General features: G+C 39.0%; 1 protein-coding gene across 1 annotated transcript in view; it reads right to left on the reverse strand.

Moving 5' to 3' along the window:
- The window catches only part of LOC140136291 (conserved oligomeric Golgi complex subunit 4-like), a 31,601-nt gene extending 18,605 nt beyond the window's left edge, over positions 1-12,996 (reverse strand). Inside the window, 5 exon segments of the mRNA XM_072158018.1 lie at positions 3,348-3,474; positions 3,988-4,038; positions 8,211-8,325; positions 8,869-8,951; positions 12,895-12,996. Coding sequence (XP_072014119.1) covers positions 3,348-3,474; positions 3,988-4,038; positions 8,211-8,325; positions 8,869-8,951; positions 12,895-12,996 — 478 coding nt within the window.
- Between the last annotated feature and the right edge of the window lie 635 nt (positions 12,997-13,631).

Here is a 13,631-nt window from a genome sequence, read left to right on the forward strand (position 1 = left end):
TCTGTTCAGAGATGGCTCCTCCCGCTTCACATAAACAGCCTCTTTCACACCTCTTTCAAACCACCGCGATTCTCTGTCCAATATGACAACTTCCTTGTTATCGAATGTGTGGTTGGTACTGTTGAGATGCGAGTATACAGCCGAGTCTCCACAACCGGATGCGCTTGCTCTTCTATGCTGATACATGCGCTTAGCCAGCGGTTGCTTTGTTTCCCTATATACAAGTCCTTACACCCATTGTCTGTACATGGGATAGCGTGAGACAAGGTTATTCTGTTTGTCTTTCGGGACTTTGTCCTTAGGATGAACAAGTTTTTGCCTCAGTGTGTTGGTGGGCTTAAAGGAGACAGGGATTTGGTATCCTCTAAAAATTCTGCGAATTTTCTCGGAGAGCTCTGACACATAGGGGATGGTGACGTTGTGTCGTCGTTGCTCTTCCCCCGTTGATGCAGTATGTGAAGCGCCGTCCTTTGTTGGCTTAATTTGGCTTATGAAGCGCTTTCTCAAAGGTCCATTTGCGGTATCCACAAGCACCAAGTGCAGATTTCAAATGCTTGTGTTCCTTGGTCTTAGCGCCCTCATTCGACGTAAATAGTGTCCGCACGATGGAATAGCGCTTTTGATAACCCCTAGTTTATGGACTAGTGGGTGGTGAGAGGCAAATAGGAGATATTGGTCCGTGTGAGTGTCTTTTCTGTACACAGAAGTGATCAGTTCACCATTACTTTGGATACTGACAAGGCAATCCAGAAACGCGAAGTTTTCCGTCCTTGGGTTCCTCCTGCGTAAACTTGATGTGTTGGTTGACGTTGTTGATGTGCGCAAAAAATGGAACAAGCTGATCTTCCTTGATCTTTACCCAGGTATCATCCACGTAACGATACCAATGCGATGGCGCTGTACCAGTATACGACTCCAAGGCTCGGCGCTCAAAGCGCTCCATAAATAAGTTCACAACTATCGGAGAAACTGGGAACCCATGGCACAGCCATGGCGTTGTCTGTAGAAGTTTCCATTGTACACAAAATATGTAGTGTTCAAACAAAGTTCTAACAATGAACACACTTGATCAGGATTAAGCTTTGTTCTTTCGCTTAATGTGTTGTCGTTGATCAGAAACTCCTTCACAACATCAACGGCTTCATCCGGTGGAACACATGTGAAGAGGGCAGACACGTCGTATGATGTAATAGTCTCCCCTTCTTCCAACTGAATGTCCTTGATTTTGTCAACAAAGTCTTTGGAATTAACGATGTGGTGTTGCGACTTACCGACCAATGGACCGATAATGTAGGCTAGGTGTTTGGCAACATTGTATGTAACAGAGTCTATGCTCTGAACAGAGGAGGAGGTCTGCGCCACAACTTGGCGGGGGCCTACAGTTCTGCTATCCAAAAGATCCCTCGACGTCTCAGTTCTGTGACCCGTCACGGTCACTGACCAATCGCCCCGAAAAATCAGACGGCTTGAGGAAGCATCCAGGATAGGATGTGAAACGTCGCCAGTCAATAAATAGTAAGTCCAGTTGACTAGATTTAATTTAAATCAACTTGATATTTTATTTACCTGGATGACTGAGAATATACACAAAGCTACATGAAATGAAATAATTACAAATCATGGTGACCCATTAGGCCACAGGGAAAAATACCTGTTTTCGACCGACCCATATTTTGCATTTTGGGAGAATTTTTTTTAATACTTTTTTTGCTAAAATCATGTAAAATCAGCAGTTTTGGGGCCAAAATTGATTGATTTTGGAAAAACAAATTCAATTTTGCCAAATTTTCAAGCTTTTGGTGATATTTTAGGTCATTATTGCCTCCAGAAAACTGACCGACCCTACTTGAAAAGCCACCCATAAAATGGTGTGTTTTTGTTCCCTATAGTAGGGATGACCAATGAACCATCAACTTGATTAGAACACTCCCATAGACATGCAGGGAGCTCAACTGTGCACTGCTTGCACAGACATTTCTAAATTGATCTCATTCTTTTATTTTTCAATATTTTTCTGTAAACATTGGGGAAGTTAATGCCAATTATATTTTGTAACTATCTTGCAAATTACAGCAACATAACTTATTTCATTTTCCTGTAAGTGCGAGTCAAAATTGGTCCATCGCCACAGTGCGCTTAATTGCCAGTGGCTGAGTTCAGCACTGCTCAAGAAGGGCACAAAATATTCATGTCAATAATTTCAGGTGAAAAATGTGGCCTACTGAGCTGTAATTTGGCAGAGTTGCCAGTAATACCTCTATCATACTCTCTGTAAAAAGGTTAAAAAATTGAACAAGTAGAGCTCGAGTTACAAATTAAATCACCAGCTTCCCTTTGGAATTTCCATACTCCTTTCGAATCATGCTAAGAAGACACCTTTCTGAACATAAATGTGAAGTTTCGTGCCCATTCGATGTATTTTTCACCTGATTTCAACCCTAAACGTTTTCTTATATTTAGGCCTATACATCTACAACTTGCTGCTGGCTATACCTTGTTTAGAACTTTCAAAAGAAGTACCTGAATGTGCAACCGTAACTGTTTCAAAATAGCCCGCGAAAGTCATGCAGGTAACTCCGAGGTCATGTATTGAATTATTTTGAATGAGGAACACTACGGGAACCAGCACCTTTTGTTAGAAGTCACACATGAGCATGATGAGTGAAGTGGATAACCTCTATTGTTGTGAATGAGTCAATGACCTTCAATGACACTTAAGATTTAATTTGCATACACCTACTAATTGGTCATATTAAACCCAATAACATTGACATTTTTGGTTGTGAAAAAAAAATTAACCTGGACTTAGTGCAATTTTGATTTTGTGCCATATCGGCCATCTTGGATGATTTTTGGCAAATGTTCGCTAAATGCATGATTTCAATGCCTCGGTTTGAAAAAATAATTTATGCCATTGACCAGTAAAGTGCCATTTCATAAGAAACCCCTTTGATACTTTCACAATATGCTTGTTTCATGTTTGCATATATGTTAAAATAAAGAAATATATAAAGGTAAATATATGCTTATGCCAATTTTGCTCCCAATTGATATTTTTGGACCTTGTCATTTTATTTCGCTCCAATGACCGGTCAGAATGGGAAACTTTGAAAATTCATAATTGAAAAGTTTTTGACCGATTTTGACCATTTAACCACCAAAATACTTCTATTGGTGAGTTCTATCCAGAAAACAATCTTTTGTAGCAATAGGGGCAACATGAAATTTTGATGGTTATCCCTACCTATAGAGGTATTGCTTTCTTTTTTTACATTCCATCCAGTTCAATTTGTTTCAAACCTTACACCTACACATACTGTATCAAACCGATGTTTGTTACTACATACCTTCTTTGCCATCTGGCGTGACCTGTTTTAGAACCTTCTCATCAAGGCTAAGATATCTATGAATATGACCTGCTGCCTTCTCATAATCTTCACTTTGAAGGGCTGTCTGAACACCATCTGTACAAAACTGCAAAGGAATAAATATATATTCATTCTTGCATTCATTCAGAATCACCCAAGTTTCTTAAATTTACCTCGAAAGGGGCAGTGGTGTAAAAGCAATACTAAAGTGTGTGGACAGTGCAATGTGTACTCTGTGTATCATGCAGAGCTGACACATATTGAATTTGGAACAGAAAAAGCTGCTGCCATGGGAGGCTATGTCAAATTTCCATAATGTTGATGAAACTTCTGTTGTCTTTCCAACTTTCATAGCCTCAATTTTTTTTAAATTTATTATTATAACTTAACTTCCTTTTATGTTAAATTCCATGATTATACTTTACTTGATATCTCATTCTGATTAAAATCTGCTATTTTGTCACAAATAAATAATTGATCATTGAAAAATGTTGTTGTTGTTGCATGTCAACTGTGACATAACTGTCTTCAGTTCGATTTGTACACTTTCTGCTCCTAAAAGGGTAACCCATGTACAAAATGTGTAAAAGAGAAATACTTGATAGACAGATGTACATACCTTTAAATCTAGCACGTCATTGACCCTTTGAATAGCTGCTTGCACTCGGCTCTGTAATTTTAAAAAACAAAATATAACATCAGTTCAAATTTTGTACTTATTACGAATCCAGTTAGCATTTGCTATCCTCTAACAATTACACCACAATTGATTTCGTACGGGTCAGTTGTTTGCTGCAATGGGCTATTCCAGTTGAAATCCAAACACCCCTATGGAAGACATGACCTTCATCTCCCACATAGGGGGTGTAGATTTCAAATGGAGTCACCCATTCCACACTCCCTGTGTGGAAGATAAAGGTCATGTCTTCCATAGGGAGTGTATGGATTTCAATTGGAAAAGCCCATTTGATTGATTGCTGCAATCCATGAGTGGATATCCATTCATGATAATACTGCATGTATACCATGTATGAAACCAAGACTTGTGTGACACTGTAGTGTGATCACTAAGGTAGGGACTGAGTCCCGGGAATTCGAGTCCCGCCCGGATAGCAGGAATTCCATGCCCAGATACACGAAATTCAAAAAAAAAAAAAAAAAAAATTTTTTTTAGGTCAACCATGAATGATCCTAGCATTTAGGTCTAGGTTGTTTTTTTAATTTCGGGTACCCGCCCGAAAAATACACGGGTACCCGGGCACAAAATTACCCGAAAATCCCAACCCTAGTGATCACCGGATTCTTCTTCAGTCCAAAAATTGAGAGTTAAACTAACCAGTTGTAGTCCTACTATGTATGGCATATTGGATGGCCTAGGTCAAAATCAGACTCTTATTGTATCCATGATGTGGTCTAGGTGAAATGCACACCTACATGTACTTATGTCACTGTCTGGCCATTTCCATGAAATATTGTCACAGACCAGGGGTTTGGGAAAATTGATTAAAAGTCGGACTTGCGACGAAGTCCGACAATTCCCTGGCCGTGGGTAGCGTGGCCGACAAAAAGGGAATGAATGAAATAAAATGGATAAGTCCCTCAAAAATTTAAGAGGGGAGGGAATTTTGTGGCCTAATTAACAACTAATAAAAATCAATATGAAACAAGAAATAATGGCAAAAATCATTTTAATTTATATTCCTGCGCTTTCCTTTCACTTTACAAGCATCAAAATCTCATTTTAAAATATTGCACATTTTATTTTAATGGAAAACAGATAATTTATTAATGTCTGTATACTGCACTGAAGACATTTTTTTTTTATGCAGTGAAATTTTATAAAATGAATTGCACTATTTTTAGATCATGATATTTAGTTGAAATCTCATGCAAGTAAGAAAATGATGAACTTATAAAACTCCCATTTAAATTTATATCTAAATCCCTGCAAAATCGCGCCTGCAGATCAGTACCAAATCTGGCCAAGTAAATCGCTCCAAATCCGATGAATTGCACCCCAATCCCATCCTGGGCCCCAACTAAAATCCAAAATGGCGTCTTTTCCTAACATTAAATAATAAAAAATAAACACACAAGCAGCTGGCGTTACTACCGCTTCTGGCCTCGAGAAGTTTTCCAGCCCCAAGAGAATTGGAAATCATTAAAAACTGGGGCTTAACGCTACCCCAAAAAACGTAATTCACAAAACGTACAGCCAAATAAAATCACAAACACTAACGCCCTAACTAAATACCGGTGGGAGTCCTGCCACGGCTCCCGAGCACTGCCACCACCCATATTGTGTAACTAATCTGTGGTCTATCTCCGAGCAGAGAAGTTAACAATATTAAAACAAAATGGGACCCAGAATAAAATGAAGTGCAACATCGGACCAAAAGCGACTCAGTTATCGCCAGATCAAAATGCATACTGCAGACCCAAACCTGTACGGAACCTAAACCACCCTAAAAACCCAAGACTTTCATTCATGACTTCCAATTGAGTACTTTTCGTTATTTTGTCCAGAAAATTGCCAGCTCTCAAGGAAACCAGCAAGACAAAAATTTAGAAAACATCTCAAGTAGGGTCTAGTCTTAAATGAAAGCCATACTCAGCTCCCAGGCTGAAATGTTGATACCCTAAATTTTAACATCCCCCAAAATTTAACTAAGGCCTAAACATGAGATTTCAATAAATATTTGTCCTTTTAAATATATTTTTGATGAAACGCGACAATAAAAACAAAATAATAAATTGCGACCTAATTTCAAAACCGATTGCATTTCTAGTTTTCATTTACATGCTCTCAACAATAAACACTGAAGGTTTTAAGCCCGCTCCCAGGACCCAAATCCCAACCAGCCAGCCCGGTTTGACAACCCAAGTCTTAGTCAGATTAGGTGCAAAACCACGGCCTCCGAAAGAAATTTCTGCGCGCCAGATTTGAGGAATTTGCATACCCAGGGAACTAAAAAAAATGCAAGTTGCGCTTTAGCCTAAAAAAATTGTGAGACTGCGTAAACGCATCATTCACAAAGGACACGGCAACCGCCCCCGGCTGTAACCTTCAATGTGTTAAGCGTGCATGAATGAAAACCCAAAAACACAAACAAATTTTGAAATGCATAGGGAAGATTTAACTGATGGAAATCAAAAACATGAAATTTAATTAGACTTGACACGCCCAGATTTTACTAGGCAAATAAATTTTGCAAGCTTAGACCTGCCACGCCCAGTTAATTTTGCCAGGCAAAAATTTGTTTTCAAGTCTAAATTTCCCCCACAAATTTGCCAACTCAACACCCCGAGTAATTTTAGTCTCTAGAGAAATGAATGAAACCCAATTTGAAAACTGAGAATACAATTTTCTCATTCCCAGATACAACGAACAGCTATTGTTCGAAACTGCTGTGGCGTCATCAGCAATCTCCAGAACAACAACAGCTCAAGAAAAACAAAATTTAAAACCGAGAATACAATTTCCTTATTCTCAGCAACAATGAACAACCATTGCTCGAAACTGCTGCCAATTATCAGCTATCTCAAGAACAACGACGGCTCTAGAAAAATAAAATTTTAAAACTGAGAATACAATTTCCTTATTCTCAGCAACAAAGAACAACCATTGCTCGAAACTGCTGTGTGGCGTCATCAGCAATCTCCAGAACAACGACAGCTCAAGAAAAATAACAAACTCGTCACAAAAATCTTGTCCATCAAGAAAAACAAAATCCAGGCAACAAGTCATGTTAACACAACCTGTGTGTCAAACATTAAACAGCCAAAGCTTCACCCATATCAAAAATAATTCATTTCTCCAAATACCCAAAAATCACTCAAGTAATAATGCACCACTCTTTACCTTTAGATCTGCATGCATAGCTGGCAAAACTCAGACTCCTGAGAAAAATCAAATTGTCTAAGAACTCCCATCAAGCATACAAAGGAAAAAAAACAGGTGCAAAATATTGATTCCAAAAATTGATTGCCAAATCCCAACTAAATTTTGTCGCCCTCTCTTGACAACCCAATTTAAATCTCCATCCAACTTAAAATGAGGGCAGTATTCCTGAAAATAATTGGTGCTGAACCATAGGGTGAGAAACTTGTACAAAATGCCAAACCCAATTCGTAACAATATGACGACTTACAGCCTGTGTCTTTAAGGGGGTACTACACCCCTGTCCAATTTTGTGCCTATTTTTGCATTTTTCTCAAAAATCATAGCGCATTGGTGACAAGTAAGATATGTATATTATAGGGGCAAGAACTACAACTACTGCAATGGAAATTTTATTTTAGCACAGACAACAGTTGTGGAGTTACAGTCAAAAATGAGGGAAAACCAGTATTTGATCAATAAATCAATAACTACTTGCCTTGAGTTGTTGAATTTTCAGTGCAGTAGCTGTAGTCCTTGCCCCAATAATATACATATCTTACTTTTCATCAATGCGCTATAATTTTTGAGAAAAATGCAAAAATAGGCACAAAATTGGCCAGGGGTGTAGTACCCCCTTAAGGTAGGAATAATGGATCTTTATCATTTGCCATTTTACTCCCTCTTAGTGGTTCGACTTATTAGGCTATTCCAGTTGAAATCCATACACCCCCTAGAAGACATGACCTTAACCTCCCACAGATGAAGCGTAAATTTAAATGGGTTTATGTTACCCATTCATGTAACCCCATTTGAAGTCTACACCCCCTGTGTGGGATATTAAGGTTATGTCTTCCATAGGAGGTAATCGAAGTATATTTTTTCAAGTGGGCGTGCATGAAAGTACTTCAGGATCAATTTTAAACTACTAAACATTTTTTGACTGTTCAAGAAAGTTTTACCTTTGCTACATCAAGCTGTCTGACTTTGCGGCTAACATTCTCCGCCAGATTGGAGGTGAACGAGATCATGCTTCCCAGTTGATTGGCATCAGTATGCACATGTTGCAGATTAGGTCTGGAAAGAAAAGTAAACATGACATTCTTAGAGGCTGTGTAATAATCACGTGAACCAGGGGGGCAGTGAATTCTTAATATCGCATGCCAAAAATAATCTTTGCTCACACCCTCCCTTTTGACATGCCAACAAATCTTTGCCCCCCCCCCCCCCTTTTGGCCTGCTAAAAAATCTTTGCCTCTCCTCTCCCTGTTGGCCTGCCAGAATTCTTTGCCCCTTCACCCTATAATTCACCACCCTGGAATACACATAATTATATCCCCTTATATCAATCAATCGTTCAATCAATCAATCAATCAATCAATCATAAACTTACCAACTTGTTAGCATCAAAATTGCACATTATGCTTTTAATTTGTACATCAATCAACAAAATTATCAAAACTCTACATTGGTTTAAGTACCAAAAGTGGATATTGCATCATTAAACATCAAATGAATCGATTGACACACATGTACAACAAATAGCTTAATAGGCTTTCATTAACAGGGAACCTGTTGAATCCCTCAATCAGTATTATGACAAAAAGATGAAATACTCACCCAATATGATGAAGAGTGCTCATTTTACCTTCAAGCTGTGTTTGCTTTTCAAGCAGCTGTTCTATTTCTTTTGTCATGTCCTCCTAAATAAATTAAAAAAGAAACAAACGTTGGTGTACAATGTTCGTGACGCTGAGTCATATGAATCCATAATATTTTGCCAAATCCTTTTTACAAATTAAGTGAACTACTATTACTAGTCCGAATAATCAGTCCCAGAACAAAATATTCATTTACTGATATGATCATGCATTCAAAATCTTGGTGGCAAACTGGACAATAGAAGCATATGGTCCCCCTTCACAGCTTTTTAATCCCTATTCATGGTGCGTGAATCACTCTATTGTGAACCATCCTTCTAATACTTGAGTGTTTGGATAACCGGAACAGTTTTGACAGGTCTTTTGTCTACCTCTCTGCTTGTAAACAGACAAGGATGTCAAAATTGTCATACTCGTTGAATACGAAAGTAACAGCGTTAGTACTGCACTGTACTATTACCATCCGGCAGCCCATTCTTAATAATTTTGCACAAGGTCTGATGTAATGTATGTACTATACTAACAAGGACTACAAAATGACAACGCTTTTTTCGAGAAGTTTTGACTTTATTTCAACTGGTGGTGGAACTGGTGTAGAATCGCAAGGCGAGTGAATCCGTGATGAACCTGAGGTTTCCTTGTTTGAGCGAAGACGTCAGGCTAAAAGGGCCATACGGTACACATGCGCGATGGTGTTCTTGAACTCAGAATTGACTTGGTCTCGTTTCATACTGTCTTGGTTAGGGAGCTCCGCTTCTTCACACATGGAAATTTTTGAGAAAAAAGACTTAAACCTAAGTGGTCTGAATGCTGATCTGTCGATAGGTGATAGCCATCCAATTGGCTGATTTTCTAATTGGTGTTACCCAGAGCTAGCCCTAGAACTCTGGCCATATTATCTGTTTTTACTTCCACTAGGGCCAGAGGCACTTACATTGAAAAATTTGTTGGAGATGCTTGAACGATCCAGTACAAAAAATCAATGTTTGATCGAACCAATACAAATGTGTGTCAGGTCACTAATTAACATGATAAAACCCACTTGAGAACACACAATCGCCAGTAAAAAAAGATGCATTTATACTCAATCGCTTTTGCAGAAATCTGAATCGCATACGCATGATCAGTGTACTAAATCACCGTCGATTTGCCTGCTGAGCATGCGCATGAATCGCTGTTTTTCAAAAGCGACACGTAGGCCTATATTGACACCCTCTGCCTGTCAACGTTCTCTAGAATTGCACACATAACTGTTAACGACAATGATTCAGTCTGATGATGAGTAACCTATGGGTATAAACACAGCTTTACACAATGACTAATTTACACTGGCACAAAAGACCGTGTTCATGTACCGTTACTCAGCCAAACATGGCAGAGTAGGTCCCGGACTCCCGGATGTTCGGTACATGTTCCTATCTCGTCAACGTTATACCTTTCCAACAAGGAAAGAGGCGATCTTTTCTTTTAGACCACCCTCGCTATATACATGTAGGGACTAAATTATTACTTTTGCATCAAGGTTAAACAGTTGCCAAACACTTTGAAGTCAAGGTTTAATGTATTGGAAGGAGGGCAGGGCTTCGATAAATGAGGGAAATTATGGGGTAAAAAACAAGGTTAAAACAACTTTTTGAAAACAAGTGAAAACGGCTATTCTGCACAGAAGTTTTTGTCTCAAAAAATAATTCAAAAATTATTGGAAATGCAAAAAAACATACCTTCATAAAATCAGCATCACTTCCGTCACGTGAAAACATGATTAGATGAGTGGAAAATGGCAAAGAATTTGTGAAATGATGAAATTTTTTAAAGTAAAATACTAGAGTTGGGCGACTAAGTCGCCAATAGTCGTTAGTCGCGACTATTACTGGTAGTCGTGACTACGACTATTGAAAATTAAACCAAAAGTCACCAAACGCAACTATATTTAAATGTTACAAAATCACATTAAAAGTGCCAGATATCCGCACCAAAACCAACCAAATACTTGTGTATATGTGACACAATCTGGTTTGCTCGAGAAACACAAGCCACAAATTTGCTCGAACAAAATCTGGTCTATGGGGATTGGGGGCCAAAGGAGGCATTTTTGAAAATTGAGGTATTATTACTTTATGTAGGCCTACAATGTACATTGTACATACAATAGGCTATCATTTACTGAAAACACCGAAGGTCTAGCATACTTGGTTCTAAAGTTATGAAGTTTTTTGATGTCTATTTTCTTGTATTGTATTGTTTTTTACTCCATATTTTTACCTTTATCTCAGTTTCATATTTGCCGCCTTTGGCCCCCATGGACCAGATCGTGTCACATATATATATATATACTGTGAAAATGTGATAAAAAATGTTAGTTATTGTCTTACCAATAGTAACACTATCAAATAAGTAATCATAAAGTCCATAAATCATCATTAAATTGGTCTTGTTGACTTGTTATTGTAAATTTGCATCAAACTTTCACCCGATTTTTTGGTCCAATTCTGACCATAGATAGTCGCGACTATACTCGTAGTCGTGGTTATTTGCTGCCACCTAGTCGACTAGGACCAACTCTATAAAATACATCGTGTTTTTCGAGAAATTCGCCATCTTGAATAATTATGCAAAATGTGCGTCATGCAGTAAAATACTGTCAAACACGGTTGAAAATGCTTGATACGCGAGCGTAAATCACTGTCAAAACAAGCGTACATCAAGCACTCGTGCTACGCGAAAGTTTTAAAGTTTGCATCACCGGTTTTGCATTCAGCTCTTTTACGTCAAAAATTGCGATAAAAACACGGATTTTGGAACAAAATAAAGCTTGTTTGATAAAATAAAAGGTATGTTTGTATAGCTAAGAACATGTTTAAACTTGATGCGAAAGTTTAATTTGATAAATTCGTTATTTTAACCTTATTTAACTCGGGTGGTCTAAAAGAAAAGATCGCCAGGAAAGAGATACGAAAAACGAACGTCTACCCAAAGCCGTTGTATTAACAGCCTATAATATTTTGCAGTAAAGCCTATTTTAAGCGCACATCACATATCTACTGTATGACTGCATTGAAACGCGTCTCTAATTCAGAATTGGCTGCTGAGGCGACCTGCTGTTGCCGAGCATGCCAAGTGTGGAAATTTTATATGGCTTTGAGCCGTACATCATGACGTGTTGCTAGCTCTGACTTAGCAACATCACGGTAGTATACGCTCGTCAAAGAGTAGATGAGTGTATTTTGAAGTACAGTCAACATGACCGGGATGATCCCCTGCTCTTTTCGAATAGCCTTGTGACGTTCTTTAACGTGCACACTACATTAATGTGAGAAAATATGCATGTACACGGGACCGACAGCTTAAAGTGCCCTCCGAAGCACTAAGCAAGTAGAGTGAAGTGTCTTGCTCAAGGACACAAAGAGCCGGACCTGGGATTCGAACCCTTGACCCTTGGGTTCACAGTCCTATGCCTTAACCGCTAGGCCACACTCTCCTCCCTCCACGCTCTCTTTGACAAGATGTAACTTTGCTACGGAAAGTGCTATGAAAAAAAGGTTTTCAGTTTTGGCTTTGTTTACTCAAGGGCTTTAATTTGATATATAAAATGATGCAGTTTGATGGCAAATTTGAATTCACCTAGCATACCTAATAGGCTATACTATAAAAATGCAGTAAACCTGGCTTTGACGAGTGCGTATTTTAAGTATACATCGCGTATTTACTGTGTTGCACGCACTTGTCTCTGATTGGCTGCTGAGGCGATCTGTTGTTGCCGAGTGGAAATTTATGAATGAACTGTGCGCCGTACGCGTTGTTAGCGCCGAATTTGCAACATCACGGTAGTCGCGCTCGTCAAACTTAGGTTTGCTGCATTTTAGTATATTAATTGAAGTGAAGTAAGCTTAAAATGTGTCATACGTACGCGGAGCTGTTGTGAACCCTGCAAATAACACATAAAAACAGATATGTCATAAAAGAATGGGGTATCCCCTTAACTTACTTCGTCGGTGCAAAGAGACTCAAATGCTGCTTGAATTTCGTCAATATCTGTTAATTTTTCTGGCCCCATGACCGTAGATTTCGGGGACGTGGCGGTCGCCATATTGCCATTGGGTAGTCTTGCCAAGCATGATGGGAAGGACGTTTTCAAGGGCGCACATTACTAAATAAAACTTCCGACTTCCTTCGAAATTTAGACACAAAACATTTTTCCTATCCGAGGGCAAAGTTTCCGGGCAAAGTTTATACAGCAGCTGGGTCAAAATTCAAAATTGCTCAAATTATGTTTAAAATAAGTCCAAAATATTTATCTATTCATATTAAAGGATTTAGAACATATATAGTTTGACCTACTAGGGGCTGTGCAAGTCCCTGGGCACTCACCAAAATGGGTGACGGAGATGTGGGGCTACATCCCCCCATTTTTAAACTCCCCTCACCAATGACTCACTGTCAGACTTCCAAAGTTGAGTCCCCCCGCAAGCAATTTTTGGCAAGTGAAAAGGGGGAAAAGTCCCGGGGAAAAGTATGGAATGACATTCTGATATGCAAGATTTCCTGCTCGACGTGCTCGCCGGGTTTGCAAATCCGGTTCCCAAAGATTTGGCATGTGCACAAAATTTTCCCCACATGTGGGTCAAGGTGACTTTCAGGGCAGTGGGCAAAATTGATGAAAATGCCAATGCAAAAAAGGGGGAAGACCCTCGACTGGCCAAGTTCAAGTCGAGGGGGACTTGC

This window comes from Amphiura filiformis, chromosome 16, assembly GCF_039555335.1.
Source record: "Amphiura filiformis chromosome 16, Afil_fr2py, whole genome shotgun sequence".
NCBI lineage: Eukaryota > Metazoa > Echinodermata > Ophiuroidea > Amphilepidida > Amphiuridae > Amphiura > Amphiura filiformis.